The 22,363-nt window shown below is 39.7% G+C and overlaps 1 protein-coding gene across 2 annotated transcripts; it reads right to left on the minus strand.

Annotated features, from left to right (window-relative positions):
- Positions 1-1,290: 1,290 nt before the first annotated feature.
- Positions 1,291-15,247, minus strand: parp16.L (poly(ADP-ribose) polymerase family member 16 L homeolog). 2 transcript variants are annotated; one of them, XM_018253287.2, is made up of 7 exons: positions 14,938-15,247; positions 13,683-13,900; positions 11,200-11,337; positions 9,302-9,508; positions 5,788-5,959; positions 4,603-4,747; positions 1,291-2,014 (listed from the first exon to the last, which is right to left on the minus strand). In XM_018253287.2, exons 2-7 carry the CDS (start codon positions 13,833-13,835, stop codon positions 1,873-1,875), a joined length of 957 nt encoding a protein of 318 aa, XP_018108776.1. In that variant the 5' UTR covers positions 13,836-13,900; positions 14,938-15,247; the 3' UTR covers positions 1,291-1,872. The 2 variants fall into 2 exon arrangements, with proteins under 2 accessions (XP_018108776.1, XP_018108777.1); XM_018253288.2 differs by lacking the exon at positions 14,938-15,247 and adding an exon at positions 14,125-14,922.
- Positions 15,248-22,363: the final 7,116 nt, after the last annotated feature.

A 22,363-nucleotide genomic window follows, 5' to 3' on the forward strand; every position in this document is an offset into this window, starting at 1 on the left:
CTCTATATCATACTGATAGTTAACTTAAAGGTGTATATGGTGTTTACACTATATGATATTTGAAATCAAAATGTGGAATTTATAGAACTATATGCACAAAATAGAAACAACAATACTGATACTAATGGAAATTGGAAAAAACTTTTGCAGACCATGTTTTTCTGCACATTGCACCATGCTGAATACCAATGCACAGTTTTTTGCACTCCAGAATTAAAGGAAAACTAAAGCTATCATTGGAGGTGCCAAAATGTCAGACCTCCCTCCCCTCACCACTGATTATAATAATCTCTTACCTGATACCCCAGGCCGGTGTGCCTGTTTGCAAATATTTTAACTTCCCAGGGTTCTTCTGTAAGACCTGCTTGTTGCCATTTTCTTTGGCTTCTTCCACATTCTCTTCATTCAAGTGAATGTGTGAAAAACAAATAGCTGGCTTTTTCTGTTAGAGCACATGTGCCTGCCCAGGCCCCAAAAAAAAGTTGCCTACAGAAATACCGGTGCAGTTTAAGGGAACAAGCACCGTCCATGAGTATCACTAAGCAATTATAATCACTGGGGGTTCCTAGGATTTGGCAACGAAAGTGATTATACCTTTCCTTCTCCTTTAAGTACAATGACCTGCACCTCCCTAAAGAATAAAATGCTGTGTGTGTTTGGCAGCGGTAAAATCATGAGGGACAGGCTACAGCAGTGATGTGCAGGCCTGAAATTTAAAATTACAACCAGAGATGTGCACAGTTTTCAGGCACAACAAATACCTGGCCTATGACGTTTATAGTCTTGATCTGGTGTCTGTAGCTCAAGCAGATGTTAAGGGTCTGGTTTGCTAACATTGGAGGTAAATATCACCTGTTTTGTTGCCCACAGCAAGTGACAAGTCCAAGGTCAGATGACGTTAATACATGAATTGAATCCAGGACTACAAATAACAAGCCAGTGATTAAACCTTTATACTACTTTTAGATATTCATTTGCATTTCATGCACCCATTGAGTAACCAGCACTTGTGATATTTTGGAAATGATCGGATTAAAATATCTTTATTACTTTGACTAATTGGTTACAGTTTGGATGTAGTTCCATAAAACAATGACAGATAAATAAGAGTATAAAAAACTAAGACTAAATGTTTCTCTCAAATAACAAAGCGAATGTGTGACCTCTATATACAGTAAATCACTCTACTCTAACACCAATGACTACTCTTCCAATTGTGTCAAAAAAGTTTACCTTTTTTACTCAAAGAACAGAAAGAAACAAGGCATGATTAATGCAACAACACTTGGCTTGGAAGAGGACATTAGCATTGCCTTTATTTTGTATAGATGGTTTACTGGAGGAGTAACAGCCTAGGAATAAGTGTAGATCTGGACTCAGGTGTAAGAGGTGACTGGTCCAAATCAATATCATTGAGATATATTCACAAAAGCTTCGCCACTGTATAACATTTGAGTACACTGTAGCAGTTTTTCCCCTGCTTCAAAGACATAACACTTTCTTTTCGACAGTTACTTTTCGACAGTTAGAAATGTATTTTGCACCCACCTTAGCTACAAAATGATGTAACAAGCAGCGCAGTTCTTTTTGTCAGTCTGTTCAATACCTGCTTGTGTTTGTATTGCTTATTTAGCATCTAATACTCACGTTTGTCTTGTAAGTGTTATAATCTTTAATTAAAATGAATGGTTCTTCTCACTAGGACAAGTACAGGGTACTAGGCAACCCAACAAGAGGAAGAGTTTCCCCATGTCTTGGAATGGTTTTCAACTAGACCAGTCAAAGTGCAGAGTAGGAAAAGGACAGTAAATGCATTGCTGGACAGCAGATACATCATTAAGGCATGTGGTGTGGTCCGTAGGTTTGGAAAACTCATGGTCTCCAGCCTAGAAGTCGGTTCCAATGATAGGTGAAGGCTTTAGAGCTGCTTAGTCCAATAAGAATCAGTATAAACAGGTAGAGTGTCATCATAATAGCAAACCGGTGTTTGGAGAACCATGTTGGCTGCCTAGGTCTGCACAGGAAAAACCATAAGAGAGAAATGAAAGAAATTAATCAAAGGACTGGGGATGCTGCAGAATACAATACATCTTCAAATTAGTCAAGAGATTAGCAGTACATATTTTTATTATTATTATTAGGAAGCGCATGATAACAGAAGGGCAACTGGGGGAAGAATGTAGGTGTCCCCCTACCCGCCCCAAAACTTGCATGTCAGGCAGGTGGTACACACAGGGCTGCCGCGCCTCCTGATGCTGCTCATTGCAGAAAGAGCAACAAACCTGGGGACACAAGTGCTTGCTAGATGAGCACTAAGAGGTGTGCTCTTGCTTCCTAGATTAGTAGTAAGGGGTGCACTCTTAAGGTGGCCATACACAGAGAGATCCGCTCGTTTGGCGATTTCGCCAAACGAGCGGATCTCTCTCCGATATGCCCACCTTGAGGTGGGCAATATCGGGCTGATCCGATCGTGGGCCCAACGATCGGATCCTAACGAATGGGAACGGCCAGTCGGATCGCGGGACCGCATCAACGAACAGATGCGGCTGCGATCAGAAGGGATTTTTTGTCCCATCCAATCGACTTTCGACCAGATCTCGATTGGGGAAGCCCGTCTGGGGGCCCCATACACGGGCGAATAAGCAGCCGACTCGGTCACCTTTAGAGCACTAGCACTTGCATGCCTGGGTTATATAACCCATCTACAGTGGTGTGAAAAACTATTTGCCCCCTTCCTGATTTGTTATTCTTTTGCATGTTTGTCACACATAATGTTTCTGATCATCAAACACATTTAACTATTAGTCAAAGATAACACAAGTAAACACAAAATGCAGTTTTTAAATGAGGGTTTTTATTATTTAGGGAGAAAAGAAATCCAAACCTGTGTGAAAAAGTAATTGCCCCCTGAACCTAATAACTGGTTGGGCCACCCTTAGCAGCAATAACTGCAATCAAGCGTTTGCGATAACTTGCAACGAGTCTTTTACAGCGCTCTGGAGGAATTTTGGCCCACTCATCTTTGCAGAATTGTTGTAATTCAGCTTTATTTGAGGGTTTTCTAGCATGAACCGCCTTTTTAAGGTCATGCCACAACATCTCAATAGGATTTAGGTCAGGCCAAAGTCTTCATTTTGTTTTTCTTCAGCCATTCAGAGGTGGATTTGCTGGTGTGTTTTGGGTCATAGTCCTGCTGCAGCACCCAAGATCGCTTCAGCTTGAGTTGACAAACAGATGGCCGGACATTCTCCTTCAGGATTTTTTGGTAGACAGTAGAATTCATGGTTCCATCTATCACAGCAAGTCTTCCAGGTCCTGAAGCAGCAAAACAACCCCAGACCATCACACTACCACCACCATATTTTACTATTGGTATGATGTTCTTTTTCTGAAATGGTGTGTTACTTTTACGCCAGATGTAACGGGACGCGCACCTTCCAAAAAGTTCAACTTTTGTCTCGTCGGTCCACAAGGTATTTTCCCAAAAGTCTTGGCAATCATTGAGATGTTTTTTAGCAAAATTGAGACGAGCCTTAATGTTCTTTTGGCTTAAAAGTGGTTTGCGCCTTGGAAATCTGCCATGCAGGCTGTTTTTGCCCAGTCTCTTTCTTATGGTGGAGTCGTGAACACTGACCTTAATTGAGGCAAGTGAGGCCTGCAGTTCTTTAGATGTTGTCCTGGGGTCTTTTGTGGCCTCTCGGATGAGTTGTCTCTGCGCTCTTGGGGTAATTTTGGTCGGCCGGCCACTCCTGGGAAGGTTCACCACTGTTCCATGTTTTTGCCATTTGTGGATAATGGCTCTCACTGTGGTTCGCTGGAGTCCCAAAGCTTTAGAAATGGCTTTATAACCTTTGAAATTGAACTCAGGTGTGATAAACCACAGTTAAGTTATTTTTTAACAAGGGGGGCAATCACTTTTTCACACAGGCCCATGTAGATTTGGAGTTTTTTTTCTCCCATAATAACGTAAACCTTCATTTATAAACTGCATTTTGTGTTCAATTATGTTATCTTTCACTAATAGTTAACGGTTTTTGATGAGCAGAAACATTTAAGTGTGACAAACATGCAAAAGAATAAGAAATCAGGAAGGGGGCAAATAGTTTTTCACACCACTGTATATGGGCAATCATCATCTGAGAAGATGCACCTGTCTGGAAGTGACTTACTGCCCCTCACATTCAGGCCATATGATACAACCTCCTGCAGGTTGGAGTTTTATACCCACATGTACCATTGAGCTAAAGGTTTTCCCTCCCAAATTAGCCATGATTTGCTACACTCGAGTATTCAGGAAACAACAAAGCAAGACAGTTAAAGGCAATCACAGAATATCATGTTGAGCTGTAGGGTCAGCCCAATGACTACATTTTTTAAAAATGTGTTACTGGATTGAATGATAAATACACAGTATTAGGACTGGGCTGTCAATGGCGCGAGAAATACCCAACAAAGTGTGTAGTAGAGAGTGAATACTAGTAGAAAACATCATAGATGAAAAAGTTTCAGATATTGTTAAACTACACAGCTTAGCATCATAAGGCAGAGTAGCTATTCTATGGATGTTGCTCTACAACAGTAAACAATAGGTGTTTTCTTCACCTTCTTCGAGGCTGTTCTTGAGAGTACACCATCAAGTATTTTACACGTAACAGCTGGTTATTTGTCACTACAAAGTATTTCTGTGGCACATCTCCCCCCTCACTGTTCCGTGCCCTTGCACGCTTCCGATCAATTTCAGAGGAATCTAAAGAGGACACAGATGAGAAGGAAGTTAATGGCTTATGATCATGAAGATTCTGATCGTAGCTATAAAGTTCTAGACTGGAGTTCTACTACCAGTAAAAATTAAGATGCTCAAATAATCAAGTCTGTAACAAAAGCACAGCCTGCTGGTGCTTTTTCCATTTGTACAGTCAAGGAAAACATGATCATAGGGCAAGTGATAATCACAGTATAGTAACCAAAAATGCAGTAAGCTGTAAAAAATGTCCATGTGCAACTTTCTGTTTAAAGAATTATCAATACTCTTTGTGTTTTGCTTCTTTAATTGTTAAAAGCAGGCTTTTAATGTTTCGATGGAATCACGTTCCAGATAAGGGATAGCAGACTACAGGGGTTCCAGCTGTAGCCTCCAATTCAACTGCTCTGCTTATCCAGCTACAGAGCAGAAGTGTAAATCCTCCTGTTCCATAATTTGAGCTGAAATTTTTTTGTAGTGATTTTAAATCTTTTCCCGCAAGCCATTGTATACCATTCACTACGGTGCACCAGTAACAAATTTTTTTTTTTATTGAAAACTTGTTTCTACTTAACGAAAAAAAAAACACTTTAGATTCACATAGTCTTTATTAAGAAATAACTTATCGATTCTCTGCTTGCGCGCCTCCTCAGAAACGGCGACGATCCATTGTGCGGCGCTTGATTTATCCTCCCTAGCTATATCCTATAGAAGGCAGGGTGGAGAAATCGAGCGCCGCACAATGGATCGTCACCCTGTCTCCGTTTCTGTAGAGGAGCAGAGAACCAGTAAGTAATTTCTTTAAATTCGCAAAGTCTTTATTGAGTTAAAACTGTATTAGAAGTAGAACGAAATGGTTTTTTTTTTTAAAAATTATGTTACTGGTCTTTTAAATGACTGATATATACAGTAGAAAAAGTGATCTGCAGAAGCTGGAGAATAATCTCAAATATTTTAACGACGCATTATATATATGTGCAAATAAATGAAACCACTACACAAAGAAGTAAATAGGAATACTATTTCCTTGACCTAAATCCCCTTACCTTTCTTCTTAGCCTGGCACTTGACATCAGGATGGTCAATCATTTCACACATGGCCACACAGCTCAGCACAGGGCCCAACATACTTCTTGTCCATCCCTGTCCATGGGGACTATATAGAAGAGCAAGGCCCAGATCACTAGTCAGGTATGTGCCTTCTCCAAACAAGGAGGTCTAAAGAGAGGAGAGAACATAGTAGTGTGATATTCTCAATATCAGACTTCTGATATGACTAACAGCGACTCTTGCATCAAAGATATTCCCATTTAGTTGCTTATCACAGACTGTCATATACTGTACTTAGGGTAGACTAGTAGAATAAACCACACAAAAAGTGACAATTAAACAGTACATATTTGAGACAATGAAAGGGGTAGTTCACCTTAACTTTTATTATGTTACAGAATGGCTAATTCATGCAACTTTTCAATTGGCCTTTATTTTCTTATATTTTTAATAGTTGTTGAATTATTTGCCTTCTTCTTCTGACTCTTGCCAGATTTCAAATAGGGGTCACTGACCCCATCTATAAACAAATGCTCTGTAAGGAAAATGTGTTGTTATAGCTACTTTTTATTACTCATCTTTCTATTCAGGCCCTCTCCTATTTATATTCCAGTCTGTTATTCAAATGAATGCATGGTTGCTAGGGTAATTGGACCCTAGCAACCAGATTGTTGAAATTGAAAACTGGAGAGTTACGGAATAAAGAGCTAAATAACTCAAACTGCAAATAGTAAAAAATGAAAACCAATAGCAAACTGTCTCAGACAATCACTCTCTACATCATATAAATTTAAAGTTGAGCAACCCGTTTAACACATGGATTTGCCTAAATGGATTAGTTCTCTGGATCAAACAGAAGTTAAGGAGCATTTATTTTATCAAATACTGCTAAACAGGCAAATAAGGCCAGCTCTTGCCAGACTAATTTAATTTATTTTTTATGAGAAGGTGAGCAGGAACCTCGACTCTGGGATGGCAGTGAATGTGATATACTTAGACTTTGTTAAAGCATTTGATACAGTGTCAAACAGAAGTTTACTGGTTAAATTAAGGAATGTTGGCCTGGAACATCGTATTTGTACCTGGATAGAGAACTGGCTAAAAGATAGACTACAAAGAGTGGTGGTAAATGAAACATTTTCTAGTTGGACCAGTGTTGTTAGTGGAGTACAAGGGTCTGTACTTGGTCCTTTGCTTCTCAAATTGTTTATTAAAAAGGGATCCTGTCATGGGAAAACATGTTTTTTTTTTCAAAACGCATCAGTTAATAGTGCTACTCCTGCAGAATTCTTCACTGAAATTCATTTCTCAAAAGAGCAAACAGATTTTTTTTTTATTCAATTTTGAAATCTGACATGGGGCTAGACATTTTGTCAATTTCCCAGCTGCCCCTGGTCATGTGACTTGTGCCTGCACTTTAGGAGAGAAATGCTTTCTGGCAGGCTGCTGTTTTTCCTTCTCAATGTAACTGAATGTGTCTCAGTGGGACATGGGTTTTAACTATTGAGTGCTGTTCTTAGATCTACCAGGCAGCTGTTATCTTGTGTTAGGGAGCTGCTATCTGGTTACCTTCCCATTGTTCTTTTGTGTGGCTGCTGGGGGGGGGGGGTAAAGGGAGGGGGTTGATATCACTCCAACTTGCAGTACAGCAGTAAAGAGTGATTGAAGTTTATCAGAGCACAAGTCACATGACTTGGGGCAGCTGGGAAATTGACAATATGTCTAGCCCCATGTCAGTTTTCAAAATTGAATATAAAAAAATCTGTTTGCTCTTTTGAGAAATTGATTTCAGTGCAGAATTCTGCTGGAGCGGCACTATTAACTGATTCATTTTGAAAATAAATATTTTTTGTGCCATCCCGCCAGCGATTTTCATTCTTGCCGGCGGGAAGGCAATGTGTCTCTGCCCTTAATGTTGATAAATGCAAGGTTATGCACTTTGGCAGAAATAATATAAATGGAAGTTATACACTAAGGGGCAGATTTATCAAAGGTTGAATGTTAAGATTTTTACCTCAAATGACCTTGACATTCGAATAGTATCTTATTTAAGAAAAAAATAGAATACCTAAAACTTGAAAAAATATTACCGTATATACTCGAGTATAAGCCGATCCGAGTATAAGCCGAGGTACCTAATTTTACCTACGAAAACTGGGAAAACTTATTGACTCTAGTATAAGCCTAGACACAACTACAGCCCTGTCTCCCAGCAGCGCACCTTCCGCCAAAGAGACTCCCCCAGCGATCGACCGGACTTCTTTGCAAAGTTGATGGTGACAGAGAATTGTGCAGAGAGTGCTGTGTGTCATAAAACCATCACTGATCTTTTGTATAACCAACAGATGGCGCTGTGTGATATTGCCATCACTGTTAATCCTTTATTCAACCAACAGATGGCACTGTGTGATATTGCAGTTACTGTTATTCTTTGATATAACCAACAGATGGCGCTGTGTGATATTGCAGTCACTGTTATTCTTTGATACAACCAACAGATGGCGCTGTGTGATATTGCAGTCACTGTTATTCTTTGATACAACCAACAGATGGCGCTGTGTGATATTGCAGTCACTGTTATTCTTTGATATAACCAACAGATGGCGCTGTGTGATATTGCAGTCACTGTTATTCTTTGATACAACCAACAGATGGCGCTGTGTGATATTGCAGTCACTGTTATTCTTTGATACAACCAACAGATGGCGCTGTGTGATATTGCAGTTACTGTTATTCTTTGATATAACCAACAGAGGGCGCACTGTTATTCTTTCATAAAACCAACAGAGGGCATTGTGGGATATTGCAGTCTCTCCCCAAGTGAACTGTTGGTATAGGAATGATTAAAAGTGACTGCAATCTTGGCTACTGCCCGCTGACCCGAGTATAAGCCGAGGTAGACTTTTTCAGCACATTTTGGATGCTGAAAAACTCGGCTTATACTCGAGTATATACGGTACCGACCTGAAAACTCTGAATTTGAATTGACTTTGAATCCAGTGCCAAACTGCAATTTGTGAAAAAGTGTTCTGTGTTTAATTTAGTCTATGTACATACAGAAAAGGGGCAATGTCCCCCCCCCGCACCCCGGACCTTTTATCAAGTCTTCATTTGGAGAGGTTGAACTTGATGGACGTTAGTCTTTTATAACCCAACTTTAATATGTAACTATGGGTTATGGAACCAGAAGTATTGACAATGATCGCATACTATATGCACCTGACCTGCCCAGTGGTGATAATCACATAATCTAGAGACTAAAATTATAAAGCTGACCATAAACTTTCTGCCTTTTCAGACCAGGTTATTAGCTGATCTCAGCATGTGGCGCCAGGTATCAGGGAAAGATCTGCTCATTGGGCAACCTCTCCAAAAGAGCGGATCTTCAGGTGTATGGCCAGCTTTACTTTTCACGTGTCCCTTTATAGAGTCTTATAGGCAGTCATTTATTTTCAATGCAAAATACAGAAGCCATGCAGATATTTCTTTGAGGTTACAGCCAGTCCATACCTTATTGAGGTGACAGTGCAAGCCATTGTGCAGTATGGAATGAAAGTTTTCTAGTCGGCTGCCGTGGAATGCATAGATCAGGTCCCTGTCGCCGCGAGTCTCCTGGAACTTGGCGCTGAGCTTCTCGCAGTATTCTAATTCAAACAGGAAGTCAGGAGTGGGCAAGGCATGACTGGGAGAGCCTGGCAGGGCTTGGATTTCCTCATACTAAAACAGCAAGTAAGGGCAGCTCAAGGCTGGATTATATTGCTGATATGGTTAGTACAGTCAACATCCATCCTAACACTCACTCAAACAGATTACATATTTTAGACAAGTCATAGAAATGACAGTATTAAACCACAGAATATTTGGAGGACTATGGGGAAAGTAATATTTCGGAAAGAGAAAACATCATATTTGCATACAGCTACACAGAAATGAGAAAATCAAGCACAACTCTCCCCTCTGAAATATATAAATAATAAAAAAAAATATATATAGACATTTTACAAAAAAAAAAACCTTTTCAACCTGAAATGAAATATTTTACTTAGTGCCCAAAAAGTGCAATATTTTGAGTAACTGCAAGGCAGGGAGGAGGCAACACTAAGCTGTTGCACATATTCAGTACTTTGCCTTTTTATACATTACTCTTTTTGGAAAAAAACCTCCCAAAAACATAAAGCTGACAAAAGGAGCCAAACATAAACACAAACATCTTTCAATTGCATTTACTTTTAAGAGAACATACTATTAAGCCTTGTGCCCAGTTACAGTTCAATGAATAAAAACACGGAACAAATCCAAGTAAGAACATAAAAACCTTGAAAAACTAATTTTCATAAAAACCTCTAAAAGTTCAAAGAAAGATTTTACAGTTGGTGAAGGAAAGCTCCCTTTGACTTCTATATGACTTTGCCAGCTTATAGAAGGAATATTGGGGTTTTTACACTTAATTTTTTGTGGTTTAGAGTGATTATTCTAATACACTTTTTTAGTGCTAAAAATTTTGATCCAGGGAAGGAATATGAACGTTAATAAATCACTGTGGTGAGCAGTACATTGGGCTCTTCTTTATGTAAATCATATTGACCTGAACTATCTGCAATATTAACTTCCATCTGAGTTTTTCTGAATTTAGAGTTGAAGGGGTTGTTCACCTTTGAATTAACTTTTAGTATGATATAGAGTGATATTCAGAGATAATATACAAGTGGTTTTCATTTTTTATTATCTGTGGTTTTTGAGTTATTTAGCTTTTTATTCAGCAACTCTCCAGTTTGCAATTTTAGCAACCTGGTTGCTAGGGTCCAAAGGCAGGGGGCGATATCGGGTTAATCCGATCGTTTGGCCTACAGCGAAGGACAGGGTGGGAACGGGACGAGGACCAAATCAATTAGCCAATGCGGTAATCGATCACCCAAAAAAAAAAAAATCAGTCTTGCCCGATCGAAATCTGGCCTGATATCAATCAGGGAGACCCAAAATCTTTATGCTATAGTTTTAGGTGTGGTTAATACTACATATTATACATTCTTTTCAATTGTATCTCCCAGTTGTGATAAATATATTGTTACAAAAACAACTGAATTTTGGATTTTGCCCAATATCACATAAACTAAGGTTCATTTCCTCAGGAGTCAATGACCCTGCTTGTAGAGGAGAGGGGAAACTGGAGTGAAAGATGCTTTACAAAAAAAATCAATAATATTTAAATTTTCAGGACACATCCAAAAGGCTAAAGAAAAACATTATAGCTTATGGAGGCACAGAGCCTGTGTCATTAGAGAACATAGAACTTTTGGGGAATATAGATGCGAGACATGTTTATCTATACAAGCACTTTTCCCAAAAATTAGAAACAAAACTAGAAAATGTTATCATTGTAGGATAACTGATGATTACATAAATCTTACCTTATCCTTTGGCACACTCTTAACAGTAAATAGCTTGTCCGATAAAATCCATCTGAGGAGGTTAAGTACTTTTTGGTCTCTGTTGTTTTTATCTTGAATGATTTCAGGCAGTCCGGGCAAGGCACTCGAATCTGTAATCTAAACAAGGTATATTCTAGCTAATGGATGGCAATTACACAAGCTTTACATATCCCTAAATTGCAGTTTCATTTCAATCTCATCTATTAATTATGCAAATTTCAATAAATGTTTATAGAGATTAAACAAATAAATATTTATTTATCTTCTAATTTATGGAACAGAATAATTGTTTATGGCTTTGTTACACCATTGTAATTAAATAAATATAGATTTTAATTAACTACTGAATTACTCTAAAACACAGTAGTCTCCAGTGGCTATATAAAAGCCTTGTTAGTGCTGTAAATCAATATATTCATTAAGGTAATACTGTATATACACTTGTTTTACCATACTGTAGTTTTGATATCCAGATGTACTTAATAGATAAGCATGTTCCTCGTTTCCTGCATAGAACTGGAAAATGATTTTCTGCCTGCAGCCAGAATAATAATGTGTGCTCTTTTCTGCACTGCCTATAGGCTGGTTTCTGCTCTGGCAGACAGGAATCCCATCTACTTACAGGACCCAACCCAAAATACAGAAGAGACAGACTGTAAACAGAAGTGTAAAGGTATGCAGAAAGCTAAACAGGAAATAAAAATGTGATAAAAATGTATATACCTGCACAAGCTAGGGGTATTTTATGTCAGAAATCAAATACTGCCCTTGGTTTCGAGGTGTCATTTTATTTTAAAGGTCAGGTATTATAAATTAAGTTTGGCATACATTTAAACATTTGCTTATTTGATGAAGTAGAAGTTTGCCTGATTTGGTCATCTACATGTTATGCAGTTTATGTTGGACCTTATACATTCACCTTTTATTGGCACTCTATAACATACTAAAAGTTAACTTAAAGGAGAACTAAACCCTAAAAATGAATATGGCTAAAAATGTCATATTTTGTTTATTGAAATTATTGCACCAGCCTAAAGTTTCAGCTTGTCAATAGCAGCAATGATCCAGTATTTCAAACTTGTCACCGGGGGACACCAACTTGGAAAGTGTCTGCGACACTCGCATGCTCAGTGGACTCTGAGCAGCTGTTGAGAAGCTAAGCTTAGGGGGTTTGCAAATTATCAAGCACAAAATGTGGTTAGCCTGCAATATAAGATGATGCTACAATGCTACAAGGCTGATGCTAGTTGCACTGCTTTTTGCGCTGTCTGTATTATCTGTATTAATCAGTGGCGGAACTACCGGGGGAGCAGGGGGTGCGAGCGGACCAGGGCCCGTACCCCCTCAGGGCCCCCCGGCAGCCCGCTCGCCAGTGAAATCTGTCATGTACGGAGGGGGGCGGGGCCCGGCTGCGCGTCACGCACCAGGGCCCCCCCTCTAGTTACGGCACTGGTATTAATTACTATTCAGCCTTATTCTATTCTATTCTATGTGTACTGTATATTGTGAGTCAGTCCCTCAGCTCAGTAAGTGACAGCAGCACAGAGCATGTGCAGCGATTCTGCAGAAAAGAAGATGGGGAGCTACTGGGGCATCTTTGGAGACACAGATCTTTACTGCTAAAAGGCTGTGGTTGTCTTGGGCTGGCACAGAAGGCCAAAATATAACGTACAACATCTCTAGCCTACTTCTTTGGTTAAAGCTGGCCATAGATGCAAAAATCCGATCGTTCCAATCCTCAAAAGATCGGACTTCCCCATCTCCCAACCTGTCGCTGTCTCCGTTTAGGGGACATCACAAATTATCAAGCAGAAAATGAGGTTTGTCTGTAATATAAGCCGATACTACAGGGATGATTATTAAATTCTGATGCTAATTGCACTAGTTTCTAGCTGCAATGTAGTAATTATCTATATTAATTATTAATCAGCCTTATATTGTGACATTTATATTTTATGTGTAGTGTACATTTTGAATCAGTCTGTAAGCTTAATAAGTGACAGCAGCACAGAGCATGTGCAGTGAATCAGCAGAAAGAAGATGCGGAGCTACTGTGGCATTTTTGGAGGCACAAATCTTCCCTGCTAAAAGGCTGTGGCTGCCTTCAGGCTGGTACAGAAGCCCAAAACATAATTTCTATCCTACGTCTTTCGTTACGCTTTAGATCTCCTTTAAGCAAAGTTGCTTTAACAAATTTATAATGTATCTCAGCTTCCAAACACTGGCACTGCCACATTACCAATAAACCAGCACATGCTTAGATATGAAAAATATCTTATTGCAAAAGCACATCCAAGGTGGATAGTGTGTAGAACTAACTACCTTCAGCAAGTTCCCACTGTGACTGCCAGAAAGTCACTTTATTACCAGATCCCGCAGGCTACCAACTTTCCCCTGTGAAAACTTACATGAAAGATTTTCATAAATACTGAGAAGAAAGCACTCCCAAGTGACCTACATACCAAAGCATCAAAGTCCTTATATTGGTCGCTGGTATACAAAGCAGGGAACGGCCTCAAGACAGAGTCTCGTTTATAGCTCTTTAGTGCTGCAACAAATAGGCTGCATTTCAGATCTGCTGACAGCAGATCCCTCGTAATGATCTCCTCCACCATATTTAGTCCAAGCACATGGGGATCAGAGGCTTTGCAAGAATAGGAGATGTGATGCTGACAAAACCCTGAACAAAAAAATAAAACATGCACATTACTGACAGCAGAATGCACAGGGGAAAAATGCATGCAGTTAGAAATACAGGCGGTTTTATAATTCAGTCCAACTCATAATACTGTCAGAAATAATAATAATAACAATAAATTCTCAAACCATGCTTATTATTTTTCCTTATACATTTTAAAAAACGACTTGAAATAAACGCAATCTCCTAAAACAGCCTGTTAATACCTGATCAGAAACCTTGTCATATGCTTCCACAATGGAGCGTGAGAAGATGTCGCTGGTCACACAGGTGAGCAAGATCCCTAATGACGTTATGATACTCCTGCAGAGCCCAAATATCTGATTCTGTTTAATAGTTAAAACCAGGATATCATGTCTGGACTGAGAGTCAAAATAGGCCCTGGTATTTCAGGTACACAGAGGCCCAATCAGCCCACACTAGGGCCCAAATAGCCCCCACCAGCCCACTAAATAGTGACTTTCTATGGGACCTTATAGCAGCCCCTCTGGCATTTGCCAGAACCCACAATTGCCAGTCCGGGCCTGCAGGATTTACTAGTGTCCTGCAATGGATGTATATAGATGCCCTCCAAACAGATTCATGGGGTTTCCACTGGATAATATAGAAGGTGAAACCTCAGTTTAACATTCCCTGACTTTTTCCCTCGTTTGAAACCATTTTTTGTGGTCCCACCATTATATACTGCACAATACATTTCCCTGGTGTTGCCTTTTCCCCCAGATTGTACACCATTTGTTCTGTTCCACTAATAAACATAAAATAGGGGGTCAGCCCTGTTCTAAAGTCTCTAAGCACATTTTATTATAGGACTTCTGCTCTCTGTTGCTTTATTTTATCACTGAAAGAGCCAGCTATTGCAATAATAAGATGCTGTACGTTGTTTACTAATTCTAGTCAAAGGTTTGCCCCATTTGCCATCTTTAGTGCAGGGATATCAATCCTGGGCCGGATGGATTTGGGGAATTCTGTGAGTCTTCGCCGCCCTCTACCCTCCATTGCACCCAGGCACCCCTCACCTCCTCTCCCCGTTGATTGACAGCGGCCTCTGAAGGCATGATCACTTCCGCGTTGGTGACGTGTCCGTCAGCGGCTACAACTCAGACCCGCCTTTTGGATTGGTGATGACGATCCTTTTGGATTGGTGATGACGAGCCTTTTCGCAGCTGCCTCAGCACCAAAGAACGCTGGGAAATGTAGTTCGTATTTGAAAAGAACTTGGCCCTGATGAGAATTGTATCGGTTGTAAGGGTAGAAAAAGGACAGTCAGCAGTACGGAACGCATTCGTTCCGGACTATCATGGAGTTGGCTAATTGGGCGGATTCTTTGCTGCGCTGCCTCAGCGCCAGGATACAGTTCTCGCCTGGGAGTTGTGAGGCGGGTGTAGCGGAAACATCAGTCAGCACCAATGGCAGCGCCAGTCAGAGTTGCCAGGTCTTATTTTCAAAACCAGCCAAAGTCAGCTACAAAACCAGCCCAAAACTAGCCAAGAGGCACTCCAGAAGTATCAAAAAAAAAGTGCAATATGTGCAGTGAAAAAAAAACTGTAAAAAATAAATGAATATATGTGAAAATACACCTTTTTTACATTTTCACAGTTTTGCAATTTTTTCCATGTAGAAAATGGGACAGATTCACACATCACCGGGGCGCCAGGAGATATAGCATACCTCCCAACATTTTGGAAGTAAAAAGAGGGACAAAATTTTTTTTCCCGCACGTAGCGCAGCAATTTTTTGGCCACACCACTTTCTGTGGCCACACCCCCTAATTACCATGTTTGTTTTACAAAATTTGGCAGGTTATGAAAGTTTGAAAATATTTCTCCTTATCTAAACTGTGTTTTTGTGTCTCAAAATTGTTACAAAGTATCTTATTTGCACCTGTTGGCTGTTCTGGGCTCTCTGCTAAAAGCCAATTAAGTGAGAAACTTTGTTTCTTTTTCTGGCTGTTCAGTGCAGAGAAAAGAGGGACTTTCCAGTACAAATGAGGGACTGCGGGTTGAGCTATCAAAAGAGGGACTGTCCCTCCGAAAAAGGGACAGTTGGGAGGTATGATATAGGGGCCCCATAAGGCACTAATTCATAGGACATTTCAATAAACATTGGTAAAACAGGTCAACCTCTAGACATTTTGGTGGCCACATGCATTGGGAGATGCAGGCTTGGCACATTAGGGCAAGATAAACTTTGGCTAGTTTCCAAAGTACAAACCAGCCGAAGGCCCAAAAAGTAGCCCAAATCCGTACCTTGGCTAGTTTGTACATTCAAAACCCGCCTGGGCTTTAAGTTAGTAGCACAATTTGGCTGGAAAACAGCCAACCTGGCGCCAGTGTAGAATTAGCTTATCTTTTCCTACCAGGCCATTACTGCCTCAATGCTACCTGGTCACTTATACCATTTATTATAGGTAGGGTTGCCACCTTTTCTTGAAAAAAATACAGGCCTTCCTATATAATTGCTGTTTTTTCCTATTAATAACATTGGCATCAAGCATCATTTTTACCGGCCAGATGGAAACCCTAATTATAGGTGATACATCGTTACTACACTCAATATGCAGGACCAGGTATAACATAAGATGGTGGACCAGACAAGGATAGGAAGGTGTTCAGGTCTGGACTGGGAGTCAAAACAGACCCTGGCATTTAAAGTACACAGAGGCCAAACCAGTCCCCCACAAGCCACTCAACAGTTACTGTCTATGGCATCTTACAGCAGCCCCTCTGGCATTTGCCAGAACTCACAGATAGCCAGTCTGGGCCTGAAGGTGCTAGTTTATTAACCCTGGGCAACGTTGCACCCATGCCAGCCAATCACATTTCTCTTTTTATTGTTCTGCCTGCAACTGGCTGAAACTCTCTTTCGTATATTGGACAGTCATAATTTGATACATTTCATAGTCTTACCTTTCCCACGGAGAACACATTAAAGCCTAAACCCCCCCACCATTATAGCTTCATACAGGCCCAGACTGGCAGTCTGTGGATTTTGGCGAATGCCAAAGGGGCTGCTGTAAGATGCCATACACAGTCACTATTATTTGGCTGGCGGGGGTGCTGTTTGGGCCTCTGTGTACTTGAAATGCCAGGCCGGTTTTGTATCCCAGTCCAAACTTCCAGTTTCAGGGTCATAACCTCCTGCTTCTGACTGCTATGCAGTGGCACAATGTATACAGTAATCTTTGTAAGAGGGCATTAGCACATAATGTACAGTATCACACATTTGAAAGCTGTTGGAGCAGAAAGTGAATAAGTACAGATGGCACTAATAATTAAGATGAAAAGATTGCCAACTTTTAGATAGTGGCACCCCTTGATACAGAAATCAAAGCTGTAATTAAAAAAGCAGGACCCTCTTTATCTCATATATTGGTCAGTATTTGTATGTTTGATATATACACCCATCGATTATACAGTGCTGTGGATAATGTTGGAGCTTTTTCATATGTTGGAGCAATAAAAAAAACTCAAGTAGGGCTAGACATAGGGATTTGGTGCATAATGCGACTCAATATGAAACAGTTCTGCAGATCTGTTACTGTAAAAGAACAGATAACTACAAAATTATTATTAGTTGCACCATATGCTAACCTGTTTATAGGCTTATTTTTTTTATCCTCACAGCAGTGTTACAATTGCACCACATACTGGTGGGGATATATAATGCTATCTTTTTGGTTTGGCAAGGCTTGGAAGCAGGTCCGGACTGAGAATTAAAATAGGCCTTGGAATTTCAGGTACACACAGGCCCAATCAGCCCACACAGAGGCCCAAATAGCCCCCACCAGCCCACTAAATGCTGACTTTATATGGCTCCTTATAGCAGCCCCTCTGGCATTTGCCAGAACCCACCGATTGCCAGTCCAGCCCTGCTTGGAAGTAGAACTACTGGATTTCCTGGCATTAACACTGTAGCCTGTTGGGATTGTATTTCAACATGTAATCGATATGAATGGCACATCTTTTTTTTATGTAAGATTTCTCAAAAAGGGTGGGGATGTAGAAATAAGGAATACAGTCTTGAGTACTGACCCGTTAAATTGAAACGGATTGCCTATTTCTCAACATTTAACAGTTGTGAGAATAAATAGTTTAAGGAATAAAGAACTTAGAGATTGGTTGGTTTCTGTAGCTCCCATTACGTGGTATAGCAGCCATAACGATGGTTTATATCATGTGTAATAGCCTGACTGTGGGGATTATTTTCATTATCCCTGTTATGGCAAAAGGATCAGCGTTAAAGGTAAATTTAATGTAACAGAATTTTTCTTATGTGTCTGTGTATAGTGTGTCCTAGTTCCCTGCTGCATGCAAGAAGACAATTAGGGCTTTTCAAAATAAATTTTTGTTTCAGAAATCTCATAAAACCGCAAAGGAGTGAATGAGCAAGAAGCAACTGAAATAGGATGATAAACTTTTAGAAATTCATTTTACATACTGTCATTATCTCTGAAAGGATATCTAAACAAAAAGAAAACAAATTGTAATTTTACTCACCTGCTTAGAAGCAAATATTTGATTGGTTGCATTTGCTATGGTTTACTGCACCTGGGCAAATGGTGTGCTTTTTTTATTACATATCAGACTGATAACACCACCATGTTTTTGGTTCATCAGTTATTTCAAAGTCAGAGCGTCAGCAACCCTAACTGACTGTAAGGCACTGCTTAGTGTGTTCTAGGGTCTGAGGATGTACCGTATATACTCGAGTATAAGCCGAGTTTTTCAGCATCCAAAATGTGCTGAAAAAGTCTACCTCGGCTTATACTCGGGTCAGCGGGCAGTAGCTGAGATTGCAGTCACTTTTAATCATTCCTATACCAACAGTTCACTTGGGGAGAGACTGCAATATCCCACAATGCCCTCTGCTGGTTATATGAAAGAATAACAGTGCACCATCTGTTGGTTATATGAAAGAATAACAGTGACTGCAATATCACACAGCACCCTCTGTTGGTTATATGAAAGAATAACAGTGCGCCCTCTGTTGGTTATATGAAAGATTAACAGTGACTGCAATATCATACAGCGCCCTCTGTTGGTTATATGAAAGGATAACAGTGCACCCTCTGTTGGTTATATGAAAGAATAACAGTGACTGCAATATCACACAGCACCCTCTGTTGGTTATATGAAAGAATAACAGTGCGCCCTCTGTTGGTTATATTAAAGAATAACAGTGACTGCAATATCACACAGCGCCCTCTTTTGGTTATATGAAGGATTAACAGTGAAGGCAATATCACACAGCACCCTCTGCACATGGTAGTGGGACAGTGGGACAATGCACACAGTAATCTGTTTGGCAATTCTCTGTCACCATCAACTTTGCAAAGAAGTCCGGTTGATCGCTGGGGGGGGTCGCTTTGGCAGAATGTGCGCTGCTGGGAGACAGGGCTGTAGTTGTGTCTAGGCTTATACTAGAGTCAATACGTTTTCCCAGTTTTCGTAGGTAAAATTAGGTACCTAGGCTTATACTCGGGACGGCTTATACTCGAGTATATACGGTATTTAATTAACAAATGGACATTTGATTGTTTTTTTGTTTTTTTTTGGGTGGGTGGGTGGGTTAAGTATTGCTTAAACACACTAGCCAGAGGCTTTAAGAGAACTGAAAGATCACCTTGCAGGTATATTTCCTCTGTATAACTTTGGGCAGGTATGTCTCCATATATAACTTACAACAGGTATTTCTCTCTATAAAATTTAGGACAGGTATTTCTCACTAAATAATTTATATATATAACTTAGGCAAATTTTTCTTTCTATATAAATTATGACAGGTATATCTCTCTATATCCATTATCTGAAAGAAAAAGCCCATACAAAAGGCTCAAGGGGAGACAGACAATATATATGTGTAATATACAATATAAAGTGTAATATTTTATTATATCACAGCATTTCATATATTTCATATATCACAGCACCCTTTTAGTGTTTCTTAATAAAATTTAGCATGCACCATTATGTGAAGGGTCAGTCTCAAGGCAGGGATAGAATAACCTTCCACCGAAGAAGTTTCAGCAGTAAAGAGAAATAGCACCTTTTGTTAAAAAATTTGTAGTTTAAAAATGCACTCATATTCTATTGTGGAATAATACAGCATATGTATTAAAATGTCCCATGTACTGGCTCCACCTGTGGAAACATCCAAGTCTGTGTATTAACGTTTTCCTCTGTGTCTCAATGTGTTCCTCCATAGTTGGGCCCTCTGATGATATCACAGCCTGATGCGTTTCGTCTTTCTCATCTTCCTCAGAGGCCTATGTATCTCTATATAATTTAGGACAGGTATTTATCAATGTATAATTTAGGGCAAGTATTTCTCTCTGTATAACTTATGTAGGTATTTCCTCAGTATAACGTCTGTATTAATTCAGTGTGTTATCATCTTAAAAAAAACCTTGAACAAACTGAGCTTATTTATTAATAAAAAATCTCGATTTAATTGGATCAGGGAAAAACCCAAGTCGCTCAAATTTCTCTGGCTTTTTCCCGAAGTGCGAAAACTTTTTTTCAAATTTTTCAAGTTTTTGCCCAAAAACCCAGAAAAAGTCGGATTTCTGGGCTAAACCCAGCGCAGACCATGAAAACTTCAACTTGAGATAGGCCCCTCTCTCATTGACTCCATTGATTTCATGACCTCGACAGGTCTGAGATAGCAGATCTTCGGAATAGGGCTTTTTGCTGCATCGGGGTATAAAACATTTTTTTCCTCTAAAAATTCGAGTTTTGTAGTGAAAAAACCTAAAATTTTGCGAGATGTTAATAAATAACCCCCTAAATGTCTATCCAGTGTGATCTGATTTATAAGAATTTCCTTTTATGAGCCACAGATCGGTACAGCAATGGAAGAGTTAAATAGCAGCCTGTGATTTGACATGACTGTAGTGCTCAGGGACATTTCCCATGTGAATATGAGCTGGGAAGCAGCAAATAGCATTGTATTCCTCTGAGGAAATGAGAAGGAAAAACACGGGAGTGCCATTTATAAAACATTCATGTCATCAGAGATAGGATGCTGAGGCAGCTGCTTCCCAGGAGCTACATTCAGAACACAAATCTAACCTCTGGTACTCCTTGTTAATAACCTACTGCTCTGCTGTGATTCCTTACCTATAATCTCTTTTATATGGGGAAAGAGCAGATCAAAAATCCCCAGCTGCGACATTTGTTCTAATGTCAACAGTCCACCAGCAGGACCCACTGACATGAAATAAGTTCTAAGGGGTCTACTATTATGGAGTTCTCTTTTTATTAGTTCTCCTCCCCTTACATTCTCCAAATGTCCTTTTCTGTTTATTAAGTGCAAGTAGTTAATTACATTTTTAAAGTAATGTTGAATAAACTCTGGGCTCCTTTTCCAGTTACAATGTGAGAATTCCAAAGTAAAAAGGGGAATACATTTAGCCAGCATGTGCATACGCATAGCATTAAAGGGGTGGTTCACCTTCAAGTTAACTTAGTATGTTTAAGGAATAGCCAATTCTAAGCTACATTTCAGTAGGTCTTTATTATTTATTTTTTTATTATATCCCTTCTCTCTTTCCAGCTTTGAAATGGGGATCACTGACCCCATTTAATAACAAATGCTCTGTAGGACTCCAAATGTATAGTTATTGCTACTTTTTATTTATCTTTTTTGGCCATCTCCTATTCATATTCCAGTCTCTTATTCAAAAATGCATGGTTGCTAGGGTCATTTTGACCCTAGCAACCAGATTGCCGAATTTACAAACAGGAGAGCTGCTGAATAAAAAGCTAAATAGCTCAAAAACTACGAATAATAATGAAAAACAATTGCAAATTGTCTCAGAATATCACTCTCTACATCATACTAAAAGAATAGAATATTTACCTAGACAAATTAAATCCAGCTGCTCATATCTCTACAGTAGTTGGATCCCCTTGCAGTAAACACCATTGCACAATTGTTCTCAAACTTAAGGGCTGGCAGCCCATAAGAAGGAGGTTGATGAGAAGTTTAGACTTAAATGCCAGTTTTCGTTAGATTTGGAATGAACACTTGTCTGCTGTCTCAGATATGCCCAGAGTAAAGCAGGATGATGTATATTTTCACTGTTTTTGAGGTATGGGGAACCCAAGCCAATTATATTTCTAAAATATTCTGGGGCAACGGACAAAAACCAGAAGCTGCTCCAGGAAATTTGTCCACTGTGCCTTATTCCCAGGAAGAGGAATTCTATGTGTATTACAGCAGCTGGAAACCTGGACAAAGACACCCATAAGCTGTGTATTCAGTGGCCAGAAAATAGGATATCTTGACATAACATAACTACAACAGTAAGAACAGATTTATCAAGGTTCGAATTGAAAATTAGCGTTTTTGAGGTTTTTTTATGGCCAAAACTGTCAAATTCGACTAGGGAATTGTTAAAATCTGATTTGAGTTCCGAGATTTATGATACTCTGGCTCTTT

This window comes from Xenopus laevis, chromosome 3L (genome assembly GCF_017654675.1).
Source record: "Xenopus laevis strain J_2021 chromosome 3L, Xenopus_laevis_v10.1, whole genome shotgun sequence".
Taxonomy (NCBI): domain Eukaryota; kingdom Metazoa; phylum Chordata; class Amphibia; order Anura; family Pipidae; genus Xenopus; species Xenopus laevis.

Bases quoted from the DNA above. Each gene is read 5' to 3' on its own strand.
- parp16.L (XM_018253287.2), bottom strand. From the start codon at position 13,835: ATGGTGGAGGAGATCATTACGAGGGATCTGCTGTCAGCAGATCTGAAA. The intron at 11,338-13,682 runs GTATGTAGGTCA...TACCTTGTTTAG, and splicing joins ATAAGGACTTTGATGCTTTG to ATTACAGATTCGAGTGCCTT. The intron at 4,748-5,787 runs GTAAGGGGATTT...TGTCCTCTTTAG, and splicing joins GTGCCAGGCTAAGAAGAAAG to ATTCCTCTGAAATTGATCGG.